Source organism: Pteropus medius, unplaced genomic scaffold (genome assembly GCF_902729225.1).
Source record: "Pteropus medius unplaced genomic scaffold, Ma_sr-lr_union100, whole genome shotgun sequence".
NCBI lineage: Eukaryota > Metazoa > Chordata > Mammalia > Chiroptera > Pteropodidae > Pteropus > Pteropus medius.
The window spans coordinates 3,683,303-3,703,759 of NW_024351730.1; the positions used below are offsets into that span (position 1 = coordinate 3,683,303).

Genomic DNA, 20,457 nt, shown 5'->3' on the forward strand with positions numbered 1-20,457 from the left:
ACATTCTGGAAAAGGTAAAGCTATAGAGATAGTAAAAAGATCTCTTTAATGGTGGTTGGGATAAGGGTGAGGGATAAATAAGCATAAAATATTTTTAGGGCAGTGAATATACTTTGTATAATACCATAGTATGGACATATATCACTATACGTTTATCCAGATCCACAGAATGTACATCAAGAGTGAACAATAATATAAGTTATGGATTTTGGGTGATAATGATGCCTCAATATAGGTTTATCAATTGTAACAAATATACCACTCTGGTGAGAAATTTTGATAATGCAGATAGCTATGTAAGTGTGGGGTTAGGGAGTATGTAGAAAATCACTGTACCTTCTTAATTTTGCAGTGAACTTAAAATTTCTTTAAAAACTAGTCTTTAAAAAAAGTGAGAAGCCTTAAGATAATTATGTAATACAATGGTGTCCACCTACCTGTAACTTGACACAGCAGAGCAATTATTATTTAAATGTTTTCTGTCTTGCTAGGTTGCTTGGTTGTTAAGGGCCAGAGAGAGCAGAATTTTGTTGGGGTTTGTTTTGTCTGCACCTGCTAGTGTTTATGCATTACCAGTCTTTTTCAGCTCCAAAACTGGGATAGATGAGGCAAAAAGAAAACCTCAGAAACTCATCACCATATATTACTTTGAGTCCTGATGTCCTTAGCTGGTCTTCCTTCTCTCAGACTTTCAGAGCCTCTTAAGTGTATTTATATATAATGTCTAGAGTTTTTAGTTATATTTAATGGGAAGAACAAGGTAGAGTTAGTCTATTCTACTTTTCCAAAATTGAAACTCTCACAATTAACATTTATTTCCTTTTCTCCTCTTAATTTTTACTCAATGTTTCCACTCGAACAACAATAACACATCATGTCACTTATCATAACACATCATAACACATCAGGTTGTGTGTCAACTGTGTATCAGACAGAAGGTACACCATGTGACCTCCAAAACATTTATTCTCCATAAATACTCAACTTCAGTGCCTGCTTCCAGCTTTCTTGACTTTCGTTGGCCCTCCTGATTTTATCTCCTGATGCTTTAGTAAAGGAGTTTTATACCCTAGTTTTTGCCCAACTCATTTCTAAATTTTGGAGTTTTCTTTTCTTAAGAGAAGAGTACACATTCTAGCTGCCTCCTTTGATCCCCTCCTAACCCCAATTGGGGCCAAAAGCATAATAGTTTGAGCAAACCAGACCATAAGCTTCTTCTCAAGGGCAATAACTAGTAATTTGTATTTCTTAATTTTTTTTTTTGTTGTTAATCTTTGAGCCAAGAGCTTCATGAATGATAAGTGCTCAATAGACTATTATTAAAATGGGTTTTAATTTGCTAAGGACTGTAGGATAGACATTCCTACTAGCATAATTTATCTTGTGGTGTAGAGATATGAAGATCTGAAATAGTCGCCATATACCAAATTCTTACCATTGTGACTCTATTTGAAATTTTGTGTTGGGGAAAAACAGAGCAGGGTGTGAGATATTTTTCAAATCTATTCACCATCCTTTGCTGCTGGGCTTTGTTATCACAAGGAGATCATATCTGTAAATTACATTTCCTAGGCTCATTTGCCAACAAGCTTCCACCGATATTGAGACAATGGAAACCATTGGTAGGAAATTGAAATGTGAGAAGCTATGATAATTTCCTCCCTCTGTCTTTGCTTTAGGAGGCATCTTTGGAAGGGATTGTGACTCTTTAGTGGCTACAGAAGTTATTCCTGGAGAAGTTATTCCTCTCTATTCCCAGTTCCCCATCTGATAGCCCTGCTTCCTGGATCCTGATAAGACCACCACCTTCCTCCATCTCCAGGAGTAGTGATGATTCTTCATTTCAATGACCTCATTTAAATCTTCTCAATGATGATGATGATTATTATCCCCTAAGATCACACAGGTGGTAAGTGTTAGGAGTGGTATTTGAACTGTGGCAACCTACCAACCAACCTCTAACCATTTAAGTGTATTGCAACTACATCAAGCCATGGTGAGACTTCCAATCTTCCCAAAATGAAATGAAGATTTTAAGAGTAGCTCTTTCTCTAAAGCTCGATCAGTCATTAAAGATAAATCATTTATCTGTTTCTTTAATAGTCCACTGTTGATGGTATTTTATTTACTAGTAGAGTGACAAATCTAAAAATACATAAGAAAATGAATGTAGATTTTAAATTTTGAGTTACTGCTTACCTCCACATATTATCCACAAGAGCTACTCAACTTCTATTTCAACTAATCATAGAGGAGATTGAGCTCTATAATTCTCGAAGATATTTTAACCTTCTCTTAGCCTTTTCTTTAAAGAAATTTCATGATATTATGCATTTCTTTCTGTAGAAATGGTAAAGCGAAATATCATTTCAGATGACGTCTTTTATCTTATGGAATAAGGGTTTATTAATCAATACCAAGGCTATCTGGATATGACTCAATTTCCATTTTAAATTATATTAAAACTCTAACTTGTCATCATTAAGGCTGAACATCTCATTCTCCAGCTTGGGATTTTAAAAGAAGATTGAAAACAATGTAAAAGTAGAATATTTTTAAAGAAAAGTCAATAGAAATCAAGGAATTCTAATATATTTTCCTTTTTTAATAAACACATAAAGCTCTTTACTATTTCCCTCAATTATTTTGATTAACATAATAATAGAATCTTTCAGAGCATCATCATACCAATTTTCACAGCCTGATGTGAGGAATCATTTCACAGAAATAATCATGACTAGCATTAATAGATGAATGTCAGTGCCATAACACAACAGTATAAGGCATATTTACACCATCTTAACATACAGGACACCGTACACATACACCAAAAAATCACAGATTCAGTCTCTTAGACAGCATACATTTATAGGCTTTGCCTAAAACATTTTTTTAGCATTATTTTTGTAATATTTTTTCTTTCCAAGAAACAAACAGATCTTCCCTATGTCTTGTGATTTATAACATTGTGCTCATGCAAAAATAATACTTGTTTTATTGCATTAACATTTAAACAGTTTTGTATTTCAGTCCCAAAACCATTATCTAACATTATACTTGATGTTGCTTCTTTCGTATTGTCATTTTAATTGAAGTAATATGATTTCTTTTTGGTGAATTACAAAGTGACAAACATACCCAGTTGACCACAGTTCAAAAAAATCAAGATTCTAAGCTTCTTGCTCATGCACATTATACTTTCATTCTTGCAAAATGGTTTGAATCAGATACAGCATTTTGATTCAACATGAACTGGTTTTCTTTTTTTTAATACATATTTCTAAAAAGAAAAGCAACAAAAAGAATGAAAGAAAATACTGTCCCGCATCCACTGTTCACACAAAGGAAGAGCAGCAAGCATCACACTGACCATTGTTAGGGCACAGTCAGGTGGTGACACTGTAGTAAACATTGAATGTCATTGAAATACTGCAGGAATGTGATAATTACTATAACCCGTACTTCTGCAACAGTTCAGATTGCCACTGGCGTTTGCGCTCTGGAAAATAATCTGGTATGTGAATTTTTTTAAAATCCTGAATACACTTTTTCATTTCTTCTTCCACACTGAGCTTCTCACAGACTTTCTTTTTGGAAAGATTTGTTTCCCGAGACTTGCTGATGAGTGTCTGAAAGAGTTCACTGTTTCTACGTTTGTCTGGTGGGGGCATCCATTGCACAGGTGCTTTTTTGGAGGGACGATCCAATGTTAATGTATTAGGTTGGTGAGCTGTTGCCTGTTGGGCATTGGGTGGGTTGTCTTGGGGAGTGCTTGCCTCTGAGTGACTGTCACAACTGGAAGTAGAGAGCTCATTACAGGAAGTCCCACTTTCACTTCCTTTATCTGTGACTTTGTCATGTTTCCTATCTTCATGCTCTTGTTTAGGTGATGCCATTTTATGAGGTGGTCCTAAAAGGGAGAAAAGGAGTAGAACAATTAAATAAGAAGTGGAAACATCAAATCAAATAAACTTTATATTTTTGGTTTTAAAATAAGAACATTTATCTTTAAAAAAATATTGTTTGTTGCACTAGTTTATATTGAGGAATTAAATACCACATCTACTGCCATTAGTGTACATTAAAATATGCAGCATGCTGATTATTTATAACTTAAAATTTTGCTTAATGAGTATTATTGCTATAATAGATCATCAATAACTTTATGCTAAAAAGATTTTTGTTTTAGTTTCTCGTTCCTGAAATCTATAAAAGATATCATATGTAAATATTTTGCTAATCCCATAACTGTTTCATTAGATACTTAGTTCATTTCTGTTCTAGTTATTGATATTAGGTGTTATTTTTGTATGTATTTTGTCATTATAAAAGCAGACAGTACTAGTGCTCTATTTTACAAAGTAGCAGTATTCTCCAGACCCAGAGGTGCAATAGCATCATTTATGCTTCCAAGTGGGAGGCTGGTTTAAATCTTATTCTCAATCTTTTAATCTTGTTTCCTGTCTATTTCCTTGGAGAGAATTATGAAAGTGCTATAAGATATATATGTGCCTAATATTATGGTGAAAAAGTATAGTTGAAGTATAATGTTCTCTTAAAATACAAGGTACCATTTGAGTTAAATTATCTAGGAGGACAATTTTCAGAAAGTGATACTTTACCAAGATAATTATTTCAAATACACAAACAGTTTATTTCCAAGAGAGGGCATATATTATTCTCCTTGACTCTGCTGTGGGATTAGGACACCCATTTAACATTTATTGAATATCACCACATACCCAGAACTATAATAAAACCTTGATTAACTGGAGCCCAACCATTCAGATATATTAAGTTACCCAAATCTCATTTGTTCTCATTGTCCACTTTTATGAACAAGTTATATAAATCAGAATGGGGGGAATGGTATTAGTATTTCTAAGCAATTGCCCAGGAGATTCTATTGGGCAGCCAGAGTTGATAAAATTTGCTCTAATTTATAGGGTCTCAACCTTCGTCACATAAGAAATTACCTGGAAAACTCAGATTATTGACACCTTGGTCTCAACCCCACATATCTTGCTTTAATGAGATGCTTCCTGGCCATCAGATCATTTAATAGACCCAGGCGATTTCAATGTGCAGCCAAAATGATAAACCTTTCCACAGCCTAATATAGTGAAATAAGTTCATAACCAATATGAATAGTTTATATTACTCAGAAGAGTGGGAAAACAAACTGAGAAAAATATTTTTCATAATAGCACACTGTGTAATTCACTGTGGGGTGATAACATCAATTTTTTTTTTATTTAAAATCAGAATAAACAAAAATTGATACCAAATATTCGGTTGAGTGGGATTAAAGATTTTAAAAAGCTTTAGAACTTTTTACAATGATGGCAATATTCTGTATCTTAACTGTAGTGTTAGTTACAGAACTGTTAACATTTTTGAAAACTCACAGAATTGAATACCTAAAAGGGGTGAGTATTTCTGTAAGTAAACAATACCTTGATTAACTGAACTAAAAACAAACAAAAAAACTCCAAATTTAAGGAATATGTCCCTAGCTGAGGGAAGGCTTAACTTTTTCCTGTTAAGGAAAAAAAAAAAAGTGCACCTAGTTGCCAGCATTCATTTAACATCATCCGTAGGAATGCTATTTTCTAGGATTTGACATTTTCAGCAATTGAACTACTAAAAAACAGAATGCTATAAATAGAATGATGTAATTTGTTTCCAAAGGCTATCGATATACTAGAACAATGTAAAAACAATAATACAAGTGAAATATTTCATGGCAAACTTTGAGGGTAAGGTTAGGACTATAATCTGCAAGTTATCTCAGGGTAAACGCTGTAGCCATAAACACTGCCAGTGAGTATTCTTGGGGCAAATGGAAAAAGGGTTAACCAGTACTTCATACTTTTTTGTCTGTAATATAGTAAACCTAGAACAAATGTTGATGCTTTTGGATCTTAGTAAGAAAGTACACTAGTACATTTCAGAAATATTTGCAATTATGAACTAAAGAATACAAAAGCAAATAGCTGTTTCTTTTGTCCCCATCATTGTCATTTACAGCAAGAAAGAATGGAGGGTGAACCTGAGGGGTGGAAAAGAGAAAATACAGTTCTAAGACTTCTTGTTGACTTACTCTGATCCATTCTGAACCCTTCTTGTCCTTAGTGGCTGATAATGTAAACTACGTCCTTATGGTCCCTTGCTTCTGACTTTCAGTTGGATTCAGCCAATGACAAAGACTGGCAAGACCATGACTCACCTAACCCCACTCCAGGATTTCTGGGATCTGGTTGCATCCCTGGATCAAGAAGCACAACCCTGTATGACAGCTCTCTTTACCTCCTTTTTGCCTTTTTTCCCCCTCTCTTCCTCCCACTGCCATCCTTTTTCCCAGAGTCCATTAAACTGAGGTTCACATCTTCAGGTCTACAAGTATTAACCATGTCCACTGCAACTGGTAAGAGTGTATTGCTTACACTACTATAAACTGTCGATATTCAACTTTTCTCAAATGACCCAAATTAATGTGCTTCCTCTTTCTTCTGAGACCCTGACTGATAGACCCATATTGGTTCCCAACCATCTTTTCTATTGACTAGATTGCCTGTAGGATCAGTTTTTATTGGTACTAAATTTTAGTGGCAAAATATTGAAAAAGGAATGGGTTTGGAGTCCTGATCTGGAAATTCTAGCTCCCAGGAAAATAGTCCTGTGGCCTTAAGAGAGATTCTTAGCTCCTTCAGTTTCCTTATCTGTAAAATGGGGTAGTATTTTCCTCACAGGGTTATTTTGAGAGTAAATGAAATATAACAGAAAAGTGTCTAATAAAATAATTCTCAAAAATGAGAGTATATCATTGTGATTTTAAAAAAAATGTACAGGTGTTCAGGCTCACCTTTAGAGATTTTAAATTTGTGAAGGGTTTGTATGTATATGTTTACGTAGAGGTAAAGATGGTGGAGGAGGTGCAGCATTTGTTTATCTAATTATCATTATGGCTGAATGTGATCCAAGCTAGCATGATGCCCACCAGCTTAGTATGGCATAGGAGATAAATAAATGATTTTTATCCTTTCTGTCAATCTTCTGTATTACCTTAACCAAAAATCCCTAAAGAGGAATCTATAATTTTCATTCCCAATAATGACTAAAGGATTAAACTATATATACCTGGGGAAACCAATTTATATTTAAGGATATGAAGAAGTAATGATGAGAAGTAATTTCCTATTATTAAGCATGGGGATAGAGTATTAGATTGAGATATTGAGGCAGAAGACAGTATAGAAAAAGGATACAGTTGACCCCTGAACAACACAAAGATTAGCGGTGCTGATACCCATCCCCAAGCAGTTGAAATCCACATATAACTTTTGACTCCCCCAATATTTAACCACTAATAGCCTACTGTTGACCATAAGCCATACCAATAACATAAACATTTGATTAACAAATTAACACATTTCTTGTATGTTATATGTATTATATACTGTATTCTTACAACAAAGCAAGCTAGAGAAAAAATGTTATTTAAAATATCATAAGGAAAAGAAAATACATTTACAGCACTTATTCGTATTTATTAAAAAAAATTGTATGTTAGTGGACTCGCACAGTTCAAATCTGTGTTGTTCAAGGGTCGACAGTAATAGATAACACCAGAGTAAATGCTTCATTCTGTTTGTATCCATTGGGGAGAAAACGCTTAATGACATACACTAAAGAGGATACAGAGTTATATAAAGTCCACACATTAGCTAAGTAAATCGTATACAGTTATTATGCCTAATGTCATTACAATTTATACACACACACACACACACACACACACACACACACACACATGCAGAAACTCCATAATACAATGCTTAATGGAAAGAAATTGCTCTAATAGTGTAAGATGGAAGATCAAGAAAGATATCTTTGAAAAAGGCATTCACCAGTTCAGCTAACAGAATTGTATTGAGCACAATCATGTGCCAGACTGTCTAGAATGTAAGGGAGGTACACGGCAGATGCTCTGGTGAAGCTCATAGGCTATTTTATGGTATAACATTAAGTATTTGAAATGACTGGGGCACTTTCAAATGTGTCTCACTATAGACTTTAAACTCTACATAAAAGAAAAAGAAAGTGGGAAACTGAGTTTACTATGATATTAAGAGGTTCTTTAATTTTTTTAAAAGAATGTGGAATAGGTACAGACATTAACAAGAATGAGCAAATATACACTTTTATTTTTTACTCCTCCTAGTTCATAAGCTATCTTTAGGCAAGGTGGACTCCCAATCAGAACACCGAATAGGTTCAAATGTTTATATTATGACTTAAGAAAAAATGCTTAACTTTATTTTCTCCACACTTTGAATGCATAGAATACGACAGTTCTCTGTATAAATCATTAGATGTAACAAATAATCTGCTTTTATGTCAGAATTTTTGATAATGCATAACATATTATGTATTATCATTGTTATTTGATTAAGCATACTTTAAATCATTACTGATAACAGTGTAGTCAAATTGGAACTAAGGTGCAATAGTTCTAAATTATATAACAAATAGGAAGGTATTTTTCAAATAGTAAAATTTTCATCAGATATTAAATACAAAACACTAAAGAGTTACCATTAATAGAAATTACCTCTTAGAATTCGTTTTAGTGAAACAAATTCAATTTTCACTAAAGTACTTCACAGAATTACAGGTTCAAGGATAAGTTTAAGTTTACCGATAGGAAGTGTAGTTATAGAAGACTTTATCGACTCACATTTGTTTCATTGAATCTATTCTTGTCACTGCAATGGCAGCAATGAGAATGATGCTTAAGGAAACACAGTAAAGATTGGGTGGGCACACATGCTAGTTCAATAACTTACTAGGTGCGTTTTCTTGGGCAAATTACTTACTTTCTTTGGGCTTCTGTTTTCTCAAGTTTAAACAACATAGAGTCATGGCAAAGATTAAATGAACCAACGCATGTAAAGTACTTAGGATGTGTCTAGCATGTGTAAATGTCAAAAAATGTTTATTATTATTCAGCATAAACATCTAGTGCTATTTTGCCGTCGTATGGCATATGTGTTTATCTGAATATTAAGAGGACTGACTGAGGAATACAAATACTTCCATTTTAATTCTGGCTCTACAGATGGTACCTATAAACATAAGCATTTAAGCATGTCTTTTACCTTATTTTGTCCTCAGTTTTTTATTTGTTAAAAATAAAATAAGAATAGTAATACTGTTGCAGGGCTATAATTAGAAAGGAAATAATATGTGTCGAAGCAATTTTGCTGTGAAGTTCTCTACAATAGATTGATTATTAATTATTAAATTTTCATGTCCTAAAAGGAAATTATTTGAGCAAAAAAAACCATAAAAGCTCTCTTTTAAGTTATTAAAATGTGTGAATTAAAAGTAATAGTAAAAATACTATATTAAACAAAATAAATCAAAGGTATCACAATAAACCAAAACTTGTAAATTGAGCAAAACAGAGTTTTCAGTTAATTCATTAGGTTTTATTAAATTGTTATAAAAAGAAAAGAATTATAGTTTCTCTAAGTTATTTGGGTGGATAGTGTGGTACAGAAATTAAACGTTAATATTTTTGTTTTTAAGAGAGGTATATAACTTCTGAGTAGTTCTGGGTGTAGGTGCCTTCAATAAGAATACTTCAATATTTTTTCTTGGAATACACAGGCCATTCAAAATGAAATCTATGTGTACGACTGCACGGTTGAAAAAAACTTTTATTTTAATCTCTTTACCTGCTTACTGATGATAAAAAGACTGAATATGTAAAATGTGTCTGCAACAGGATAATTCCTAGGAGAGAAATTACCCTTTAATAATACTAAACTCAATAGTGTGTGAATGGTTATGTGATACTTGAAGAGAATGAACTAGTCTATCTAAAATATTATCACCACATGCCCCTGAGTATTAAGTGCTTGAGTCAAAAGGGAAAAAACTCCATTTTGATTAAATACTTGTTGAGCACACTTACTATGTACCAAGCATAGTGTTAGTTACAAGAGGAAGGACTCTCTCATACCCTCCTTCCCTGCATCCCCGGCCCCCCACCACATCAAGTATTTGAGGCTTAGAGTGACAAGCACAGTAATGCAGCTGTAACTGAAGCTTGACTAGTATATGAAGAAGGGAGCAGGAGTAAATTGTGATTAGAGTGAGCAAAGGGATGAGGACCAGTTAAATTTTTATAGTAAATTGAAATTTAAAAGTCATAAGAGATTCATTTATCTTCTAGTAAAAAGGCTATTTAAATGAATAAAAAATAATTTTTACATGAGAAAAATTAAACTAATTTCTGTATATTTTCTATAATCTCTACTATCATTACTTAAGTACTTTTATGAATAAAGAGAAGTAAAGGGGAAAAGAAAAGAAGTACAATTTGAAAAGAGAAATATGTTGTGGTATTCCTTTTTTTATCTTTATATCATTGGTCACTAACTCACTCTTCTGATTCTCCCTGAATCTGTTAACTCTTTATCGTACTTATTTTTTTACAGTATCTCGCAGTCCTAAATTGTAAATTGCTTGAAGGCAGAAACTGTGCCTTTCTAACCTATCATGAAGCCTTGATCATAGTAATCGCTTAACCAAAATAATGAAATGATCTTTACTTCTCTGAATTTCTGTAGTATCTACTACCTACTATATCATTCATTTGGTACTTAGTAATGACTACCTTTTATGTTACTAAATAATCACCTAGATCAGCAGTCTCCAGCCTTTTTGGCACCAGAGTCTGGTGCTCCTATGAGCAGCTAATGCTTGATGATCTGAGGTGGAGCTGAGGTGGTGAGGCTAGCTCTGGGGAGCAGCTGCAAAAACAGATGAAGCTTCGCTTGCTTGCCCGCCACTCACCTCCTGCTGTATGGCCCAGTTCCTAACAGGCCACAGACCACAAACCGGTACCAGTCTGCAGCCCAGGGGTTGGGGACCCCTGACCTAGATGACCATACAGTAGTAAGAATGTTCTCATCATCCTTATACAAATGTCTGTCCCAAAGTCACATATCTGGTGTTCTATTTTCTTCAAAAAGGGTATAATTTCCATGAAGGCAGAGACTATGTCTTATATTTCTTTATATCACTCAGTTCAGAGGTTGATTTGTTTTCACACAGGATCAAAGATGCTAATGACATGTATAAGCTAACATAGCATCAGGTAAAAATGCAAGAGAATGTACATTTAATGGAACATGTGTTTGAGGAGGTTTTCACAAGTAATCTTATCACTTTCCTCCCATCCTATAAATCTGTGTTTTCCTATTAGCTATTTCTATAGATGATATCCAGGGTCACCTCTGGCTACCTACTGGGTTCATCTTTTACTTCCAGTTACTTTCCAAGTCTTGTTCTACCCGTGCAGTGGCTTTTGGATCTATCCTTTCATTTCTGTCCCATTTTTACCAGTTATAAGAAGGTTCTCATTATTTCTTACTGTGTCTCTTATGTTCTTGACTCCACTTTAGTCCCACTTCAAACTGTTCTCCATACCATTGCCAAATAGATATTCCTATGGTCTAATCTTCTAAAGAGTCCTCTGCATACAGAATGTAATTTAAATACCACATTTTGGCATCAAAGACTGTCCTCAGTATGACTCAGATGATTACCTTAGCCCATCTTGTAGTCTTCCCCACAGAGTGGCCATAATACACTTGTTTTTTGTAAATGCCTTGCTTTATTCATGCCTATTTCCCTCCTTCTGGATTTTATTCCTCCCTTGCTCCATTCACTTCAAAGCCTGCTCCAAGTGGTGTTTTCAGAATAAAATCTTCCATTCTCACATTTGAATGTGATTTCTCTCTTAATGACAGATAGCAGTTTGTCTGAATATCTTAAAAGTATTGGCCTATTTTATCTTAAATAATAGTTATTTCTATGTTAATTTTGACTTTCATCCCTGTGTTATGTTCTACAAAATACACACAAACACACATACAAACTACATTAGTCACTCTGGAGCAGAGATTCTTCCTCTTCTTTTTTAAATCTTTATACTTCCTAGAACACCAGCCCCATGACTAGGCTCATAATAATTCATACCTGTTTGTCAAACCAAATTAAATGAAATGAATATTATCTACAAAATAATATCTAGGCACATTGGAAATTGTTTTATCCCCGAAGAAGTTCTTTTTTGTTTTGTTTTAACTAAAAAAGATAAACCCAAGTATAACTAAGCTTACAGGGTGTAACAAAACAAATGAAAATGAGAAAATAAGCCTTTCTCAATGATCTATAAAAAAGTCCTCAAAGTCTCTCTAGTTAGTGAAAATATTCCTTTGGGAATATTTTATGTTATTATGTTATTAAAACAAGATAAAAAGTCTTTGAGAACCCTAGATAATGAGAAAAAATAATTTTTTTTTGTTCTGCTGAAGAATTTTACATCACTTGCATGATTAGCTGATGTTTGCACATAAATATTTCTAGTACAAAAGATTCTAAGTCTTCATTTGTCTTTTCAGAAGCCCTATCACTTGCAAAATGGTTACAGACACTTTGCAAGAAGTCTATATTTAAAAGTGATCTCCACATTTCTCCACATTTCACTTATGAAAGCTAGGATTTCTATGGCACATTCACCATTTTTTTTTTTTTTGTATTTGAAAACAAACAAACAAAAAATTCTAAAAACAAAACTCCATAAAGATGCCCAAGCTCATTTTGGATCCTGGAATTAAGATCTGGTCTTCTCAGTTTCCCACTTCCAAATCTACCATTAGTTATTATTGATAATGTCAGAGATTTTTTTCCCACATACCTTCCAATGACCTTCTTTTTCACAGGAACATACTATATGAGAGAGATAATTTATCTGATTTTCAAATTTGTGAACATGAGCCTGCTCTTGCTTGTTCCACATCCATAAACTGTGGATCATAACAACTATGCAGTGCTCAGCAAAGATTAATGAGAGATTGTACTACAACAAGTCTGATGGCTCTAAGAGTTAAAAACAGTGGGCTATGTAAATATAGGTTGGGGGTGCACTTATGATGTGCTGTGTATAATAAATTTATATGAACATAAAACCATGCTGGTTGTAAACTATCATTGCCTGTTTAAAATACCTAACAGCTGTCGCAAGCCTGAGAAAAAAGGCTTGATGACAACAGGGAAAGTGGAGATTGTAAGGAGGCAAAAAAAAAAAGAAAAAGAAAAAAGACTAGTACTCTAGGGTTCAGGAGCAGTAGTAATATTAGGCAGAAAGCTGTAGTGGAGGGAACTTTTATTTGTCAGATTTCTTCAACTGTTGAGTGCCTACCTGCCAATAAATATGTTCAAGTACTTCCAACTATGATCAGTGAGATGCCACTTTTTGTAGCTGTCAGACTATTTAATGTGGGTGCCATCTCTTTTCACTTTGAGATTTATAAAAGTGTGGCTATTATGTAGGCAGCTCAGTGCACAATCACTTCAGTAAGTGCAAAATGGAAGCAAATATCCTCAAAGCAGAGTTTAATTTCATGTTGTACAGCAATCTGAACAAATGTTCAGCCTTTATAAAAGCAAAACTGTGCTTAAAGTCTGACACCTACTAGCTATGTGCCAAAATGTGTCTTTAAGACTCATTTGTTATTCTACTTAAGAGGAAGTAAAAATATGGTACCTCTCTTGTAGAGCTGTTTTAAGTAAAGATATGAAAATGGAAGAACCTTATAGTAGTGGTTCCTGAAAAGATATCAGGTCCTAATCCCTGGAACCTATAAATGTCACTTTATATGACAAAGTCTTTGCAGATACGATTAATGGTGAAATTATTCTGATTTTCCAGTTGGACTCTAAATCAACCACAGGTGTTCTTACAAAATGGAATTGGAAGAAGATTTGATACATATAGAGGAGGTGGCAATGTGACCACAGATTCAAAAATTGAAGTGTTGTGAAGTAATCAAGGATGTTTGTAGCCACCAGAAGCTGGAAGAGGCAAGCAACAGATTTTCCTCTAAAACCTCTAGAGGCAGTGTGGCCCTGCTGACAAAATTATTACAGCTAGTGAAAGTGTTTTTAGACTTTAGGCCTCTGGAACTACAGCGAATACATTTCTGTTGTTTTAGCCACCAAACTGGAAACTAATAATAATGTATTTAGTTTAATGGCCATTGGTAGATGTTGAGTTGGCATCTTACATAAGTGAACACAACATTATACTTAATAACTAGATGCTAAATTATAGCATCTTAGTTTCTGTATTAAAATATAATTTCTTGCAGTCTCTCCAGACTGTAATCCTTTTTCTCTTCCAATCAATAGTCTTTAAGATTCTGGAAAACAAGTATCATATCTACTCAAAATTTTCCCCAGTTACACAGATCAACCATTATTTGTATAATGAGATTTATAGTCCTCTAATGTCACATCTGTTCTCACAATATACTCTTTTCTCTCTTTATACATACTCCCCCACACACATCCACACACATCCACACAACTAACCCTTCCATATACATACACTATATATAATTATAGAATTATCTTTTATCCATAACTGAGTTCACACACATGTCTAGCAACTGATCATTCTTTGAAGTTCCAAACCCCATTATCTTACTTCTGTCTGGACATCTAAATTTAAAATAGCATGTGCCAAAAAAATTACTACACTATTCTTTTCTCTATAAACCAGTTCTTCCTTCTATGTTTTCTATTTTTATAAAAGTATCACAATCTTTTTGGTCAACCAGTTTTGAAATCTCAGCATTATCTTCATTATTCCAATTCTATTGCTTCCCCCATCATTCAAACAGACATTTAATCATATCACGTGTACTTTGATAATGTCTCAGTCATGTCCCTTATCTTCGGTCTTTACCCTCACAGTTATGGTCCTCAGTAACTCTTACTGACTCTATTGCAATGATCTTCTACAGATCTTTTTATTTCTAATCTCCACCTTCTACTATCCACACTTAGATCCCAACTACATATCACTGAAACAGAACTCTTATTATACTGTCTATTCCCAGAGAATGTCATTGGCTTTCAGAAACTTATCTGAATCTCTTAGCCCCATAAACAAAACTTTCCATGCCGTAGTCCCAGTTTAAACTCCAAAACTCATTTTCTATTACTCCCATCCTCTATTCAAGCCAAATGAAAGATATTAATATTACCCAAAATACTGCATGTATTCGTCTTCAATTCTCCACTTATGCAAATGATAAGACCAGATAAAATATTGATCTCATCACAAAAATCCTTTTTATAAACCTGTTTAGATGGTTTATAAAATGCAAGTGACCTTGAAATATAACTAAAACTTCTCTTCCCAAAGCAAGTTGAGTGATGTGTTGGTTGTATTTGTCATCGGAGAACTCTAACACTTGGTGCTTAATACATAAACTTAAACTTTTATGTACATTTTATCTCATTTTATCTTGCTGATCAGAAAAGCTGGGGAGATTTAGAATGAGTTAGGCAGAAAAAAATAGGATCAGTGTGTATTTGTGAGCATTACAATAGCAATATATACAATTTTAGAAATCCCAGGGCCATGTGCCCTCATCCTTGCCTTAGAACCAGTGACTAATCTATTTCTATGTCCTGGGTAAAAAGGTCTGTTTCAAAAAGTAGATAGTAGTGCAATGTAAACACAGAGATACACACACACATACACATACTATATATTCTTTATTATGGAAGTGTGGTTAGATACAGAAATCAAGATATTTTGTAGTAAAATAAGTGTTTCATACCATCCCATAGCAACATGATACTGTGTGTACGCTTTTGCTGTGTAGCCTAGTTAACGGAGATAATGAACTAGAGAAACAAACTTAATAATGCAGTCAGGACAGTTTTACTTAGTTTATATTTTACCAAGTGACTCTAAGGTTGTAATAATGAACTTTATTGAACGGTATTGTAATAATGAATTTTATTGAATACTTATTGTAGCCCAGGCACCATGCTAGGTGCATTGTACATAGCATCTCATTTACATCTCACAACACTTTATAAAATTAAGTGCCTATTATACCTATGTTACAGATGAGGAAGCCGAGGCTTAGAGAGGTTATGTTACTTGATGGGTCACGTTTGGAAGTGGCAGAGACAGGATTCAGAAGTAGATCTGTCAGACTTCAGAATTTATGCTGAGTTCAGCTCTGAGATACACTGCCTCAAAAATCCTGAAAATAGTGTTTAAACTAGCTTCCCTAAAATCCTAAATTAAAGCTATAATTACTCATGAATTTTACTCCATAATAAAGATTAAAATGAGATGTGTATCTGTAAAAACTTTGGGATTAAAGTACTTAATTGTACCCGAGTGTTAGAATTTCTTTAGATCTTTTACAATAGAGAATTATTTAATATCATGTGTAGCTATTTTAACAAAAAATATATTTAAAAAGGTAAACATATTAAAATATAGACTGTACTTTCTAACTCAGTTCCTTGTATTCGAACCAAAGTACTTCAACCAGACAATCGTGATTTATCAAACTTAAGATTTTCCTATTTCAAAACAAATGCTTATGTTGTAATATCCTTCAAAATTTATATTTTTGTGACTTTAGACCAATTAAAAAAAAAAACTCTTTTACATTGATTGGATAAGCACAGGTCAACAATTTAAAGGAAAATTATATAATTTAAAGAAAAATTATATATTTAAGATGTAAATCCTATTATAAAATTTACAGAGTGAAAATAATTATAGATGACATAGAATTATAGGAGAGAAGAATTATAGGAGAATTATATAGAATTATAGGAGAAAAAGAGCATGAGAGAATTATCTTAGGACTTGCGACTTGTTAGGTACTGTAATTTCTAAAATAATATAATTGTATTTTTACAATAAGGTACCTTTAAGACTGACCCTTTCAGGGATGTGCACTTCTCAATTAGGAATGGTTGTGATATAAGGCCAGAAATTTTTGCTAAGAGCCTTCAGAACCTAATTAAATAATGAGTATATTCTGTCAGGGTTGAGATGCCTTGAACTTTTCATATCACTTTATAATGCACTTTATTCTAAATCTAATATTTCAATAGCAGCGGTAACATCAAACTCCCTCTCTGACATTAAAGCCTTACAGATTAAAAGCAAAAAAAATGTGATGTGGTGCTAATGAAACCATGACAAGATAAAAAGATGTACAGTCAAAATGGCTATGTAAAGGAAGAATTTGCACTAGGAATACATTTGAAAAATCATGTTTAATTACAAGATATGTTAATGATTACTCATTGAAAGCTTGAAGGTAAAATATTGTTTAATATATAAAGCATTAGTATTAGAGTATGTTCCTAATATACTGTATATTGAATAATTCTCCATGAGTGCCGAGAACACAGGATTCACAGAAATGAATAGTCTGCTTTGACTTTATGTAGTTCAGTGAAAGTAATCAGGGTAAATCACTCTTTGATCACTTTGCAAAACTTAAACAGATTATGTACAATTGAAATAAAAAATTCAAATACATGCATGTCTTTTTGGGCAAAAATTTCCATAACAAGGAACTAAACTAGAACTAGCATTACTCAAACACCAAGACTATATATAAAAATGACTAATTAATGTGGCATTATAATTTACATTATAATTGATTTTAATACAATTGGACTGTATGTTGGCATTAGAGAAAAAAATAAAGAAAACATGTTTAGCCAATGGTTAAAGACTCACAACTCCTTTGCTTGAATGGCTGGCAGTTCCATTTACCTTTATTGAGCTGTGAACTATTTTACCAGCAAAACTGCAAAGTCAGACCAAAAATTATATAGAAGACTGAGGAGATTCTGATTTTATAGATCAAAGAGGAAATGAGAATTGTTAATGTTTGTTTTTTTATTGGTTTATCCTATCAATTTTTATAATTTTTGTTTATAACCAAAATATACATATAACTTTATAATCAAAATCTTTGATATTATGTGTCCTAATTGCTCTACCCTTTAACTACTTTATCAATAAGAAACAAGTTGTTTTATAATTTGATTTTTGGTGATACAAATTTTATTAAATATGTTACCTTTTACACAGTACATTACAGAGAACTCAAAGCAATTATATGGAAAATGATTTAAATTAATATTACTTTTATTAGTACTATATATTTATAGAAAATCACCAGGGAATATGGCATCATGACTACAGACCATGTTCTATTCTAGTGTAATACAGTCCAGCCCTGAGAGACAAGAATAGAAATGGGAGGAGATTGAATCAAGATGTCAGGCCATTTTTTTTTTGTATTTATCAATCTCTTACAAAACCTTTTAAAACATAATGGGGGGCGGGGCAGCGAAGACAGAGAGAGAGGAAAAATGAATTACATCCTTGCCAGTGTGAGAAAACAAGAGAACTGTCGTGAATAGAACAGATATTGAGAAAATTCTGGGTGACAAAAAGCAGATGAGATCAGTCTAAAGAAGAGTAGAGAAAATATTAGCTTCATACACTTGCAGGAAAAACTAAAAAACAAACAAACAAACAAATAATTCAGTAGAACTCAAAGCAGAATAAACTACTAATAGAAATGGAAGGAATCTTGGGTCTTTTTGTCTGAAGACCTGGGTTTTATTTACATGACAGGACTGATCCATTTCACTAAGCAGAAGGCAGCAGAAGCACTCACCTCAAGACTAAAAACAACTGCTCTTTAAAAATAATCAAATGCCTTTTAGAGGATAATTCCTTTTGGGGGATGAAGAAGTAAGGCTTTGAGGTAATTCCAGATTTTTGCCATAGGTGAGGGTGGGGGTGCTGATGGGGCTCTGAAGAAGAAAGGTAATCTAGCCAGCCAAAGGACAGACAAACAAAAAGCTCATCTTGATTTGAGTGCAGGTGAAAGGTGAGCACTGTGTGTATGTAATTGAGATGGCCTCTGTCCATATACCAGTTAATATCAATGCATTCTAAAATAAGGTCATCCAGTCAAGTATACTACCCCTCTGCCCAGTGAAGCAGAGCCCAGGCTCTAAAATATCCTATTAGAGAAAGAGATCTGAAAATCTGCTGGATTTAATACATGCCACCTACCTACACTAAACAACCTAGTCATTCATTCACTATTATAAACAGACAACAACAACAACAAACAACAACAACAAATAGACATGTCACATAAACAAGAGCATTAACCACAGGGACTTGAATAAACAACAAAAAGATTTTTGCCAGAAACAGCTAGAGATAATACAAAGGATAGAAGAGAATGTTTAAAGTCCATTTAGAATCCTCAGAGAGAAATAAGAAGATATTGAATCTTTAAAGAATTGATAACTAAAAAAAAATTTTTTTGGAAACTAAATATTTTATTTTAAATGTAAAATAAATGATAAGAGAAACACATAGAACAACACGGCTAAAAATCAAATAATCTGGAATAAAATGTAATGAAAATTTCTTATAATTAGCAGCAAAATAATACGTAGATGAAGTGTGAGGTGAGAATCAATCCAGCACGTTCATATCTAACTAACAGTAGTTCCTAAAAAGAAAGATTAGAGTGAAAGTAGTGTCAATAATAACAAAAGAAATTATAGAAGACAAATGTTCATAGCCTATACTAGCATACTTTTCAGATCGAAAGTGACACTGAGTTTCAGGCAATGTAAAAAAAAAAAAAAAAAAAAAAAGCCATACTTAAATGCTTCTCAGTGAACTTCCAGAATTTCAAAGATAAAGACAGAATCTTAAAAACTCCAGAGGAAAATACAGCATCCTACAGACAACAGATTAAGAAAAAAATTGAGCTTGAAAAGTTCCCCAATGTCTGATTTCTAGAAGACCATGAGTCAAAACCTTGGAAGGTTCTAGGAAAAAATAGTTTGAACTTCGAGAACTAGCTCCAATTATCTTAGCATTCAAATGTAGGGGTTATTTGTGGAGACAGTCAAATATTTTACCATTCATAGGTCCTTATGAAAGAATTTATTAAGGCTATACTGCAGCAACAATAAGAATCAACTCACTCATTCACAGATTCATACATTTAGTAAATATTTATTGAGAGCCAATGCATGGAAGACATCTTGCCAGACAATGGGAGAAATAGGTAGGATGTATGATGTTTCATTTATCTAATGATGAAGATGGATATTAATTTTAAAGTCACACAAAGTAATGTAGAATTATAATTGCAATAGGAGTTGTTTACTGATATCATAACAGCATATTTAAAAAATTTACATTTTCCAAAATGTAAAGGAAGGGCTTCTTTCAGCAAGGGATTATGAAAGTAAAAACAAAAAAAAATTAAAAAAAAAATTTTAGGAGATACTAGATGACCAGAAGAGGAGGATTGAGAGGTAAGAGCATGAGCAAGGTCTCATTCGCATAGAAGTGTGAAAAGCTGTAAGAACTAAATAAGGCAGCATTGATGGAAAATGGCCGAAGCGAAACCACAGAAGTGGCAGAGTGCCAGACAATTCAAGTTCTTATAAGGCATCATAAAAAAAAAATAGCATTTGCCCAACGAACAAAAG

At 33.3% G+C, this 20,457-nt stretch overlaps 1 protein-coding gene across 1 annotated transcript in view; it reads right to left on the reverse strand.

Moving 5' to 3' along the window:
* Positions 1 to 2,584: 2,584 nt before the first annotated feature.
* The window catches only part of KCTD8 (potassium channel tetramerization domain containing 8), a 228,390-nt gene continuing 210,517 nt past the window's right edge, over positions 2,585 to 20,457 (reverse strand). The window contains exon 2 of the mRNA XM_039845117.1: positions 2,585 to 3,910. Within this exon, the coding sequence (XP_039701051.1) occupies positions 3,450 to 3,910 (461 nt within the window). The 3' untranslated portion in view covers positions 2,585 to 3,449. The remainder of the gene's footprint in view (positions 3,911 to 20,457) is intronic.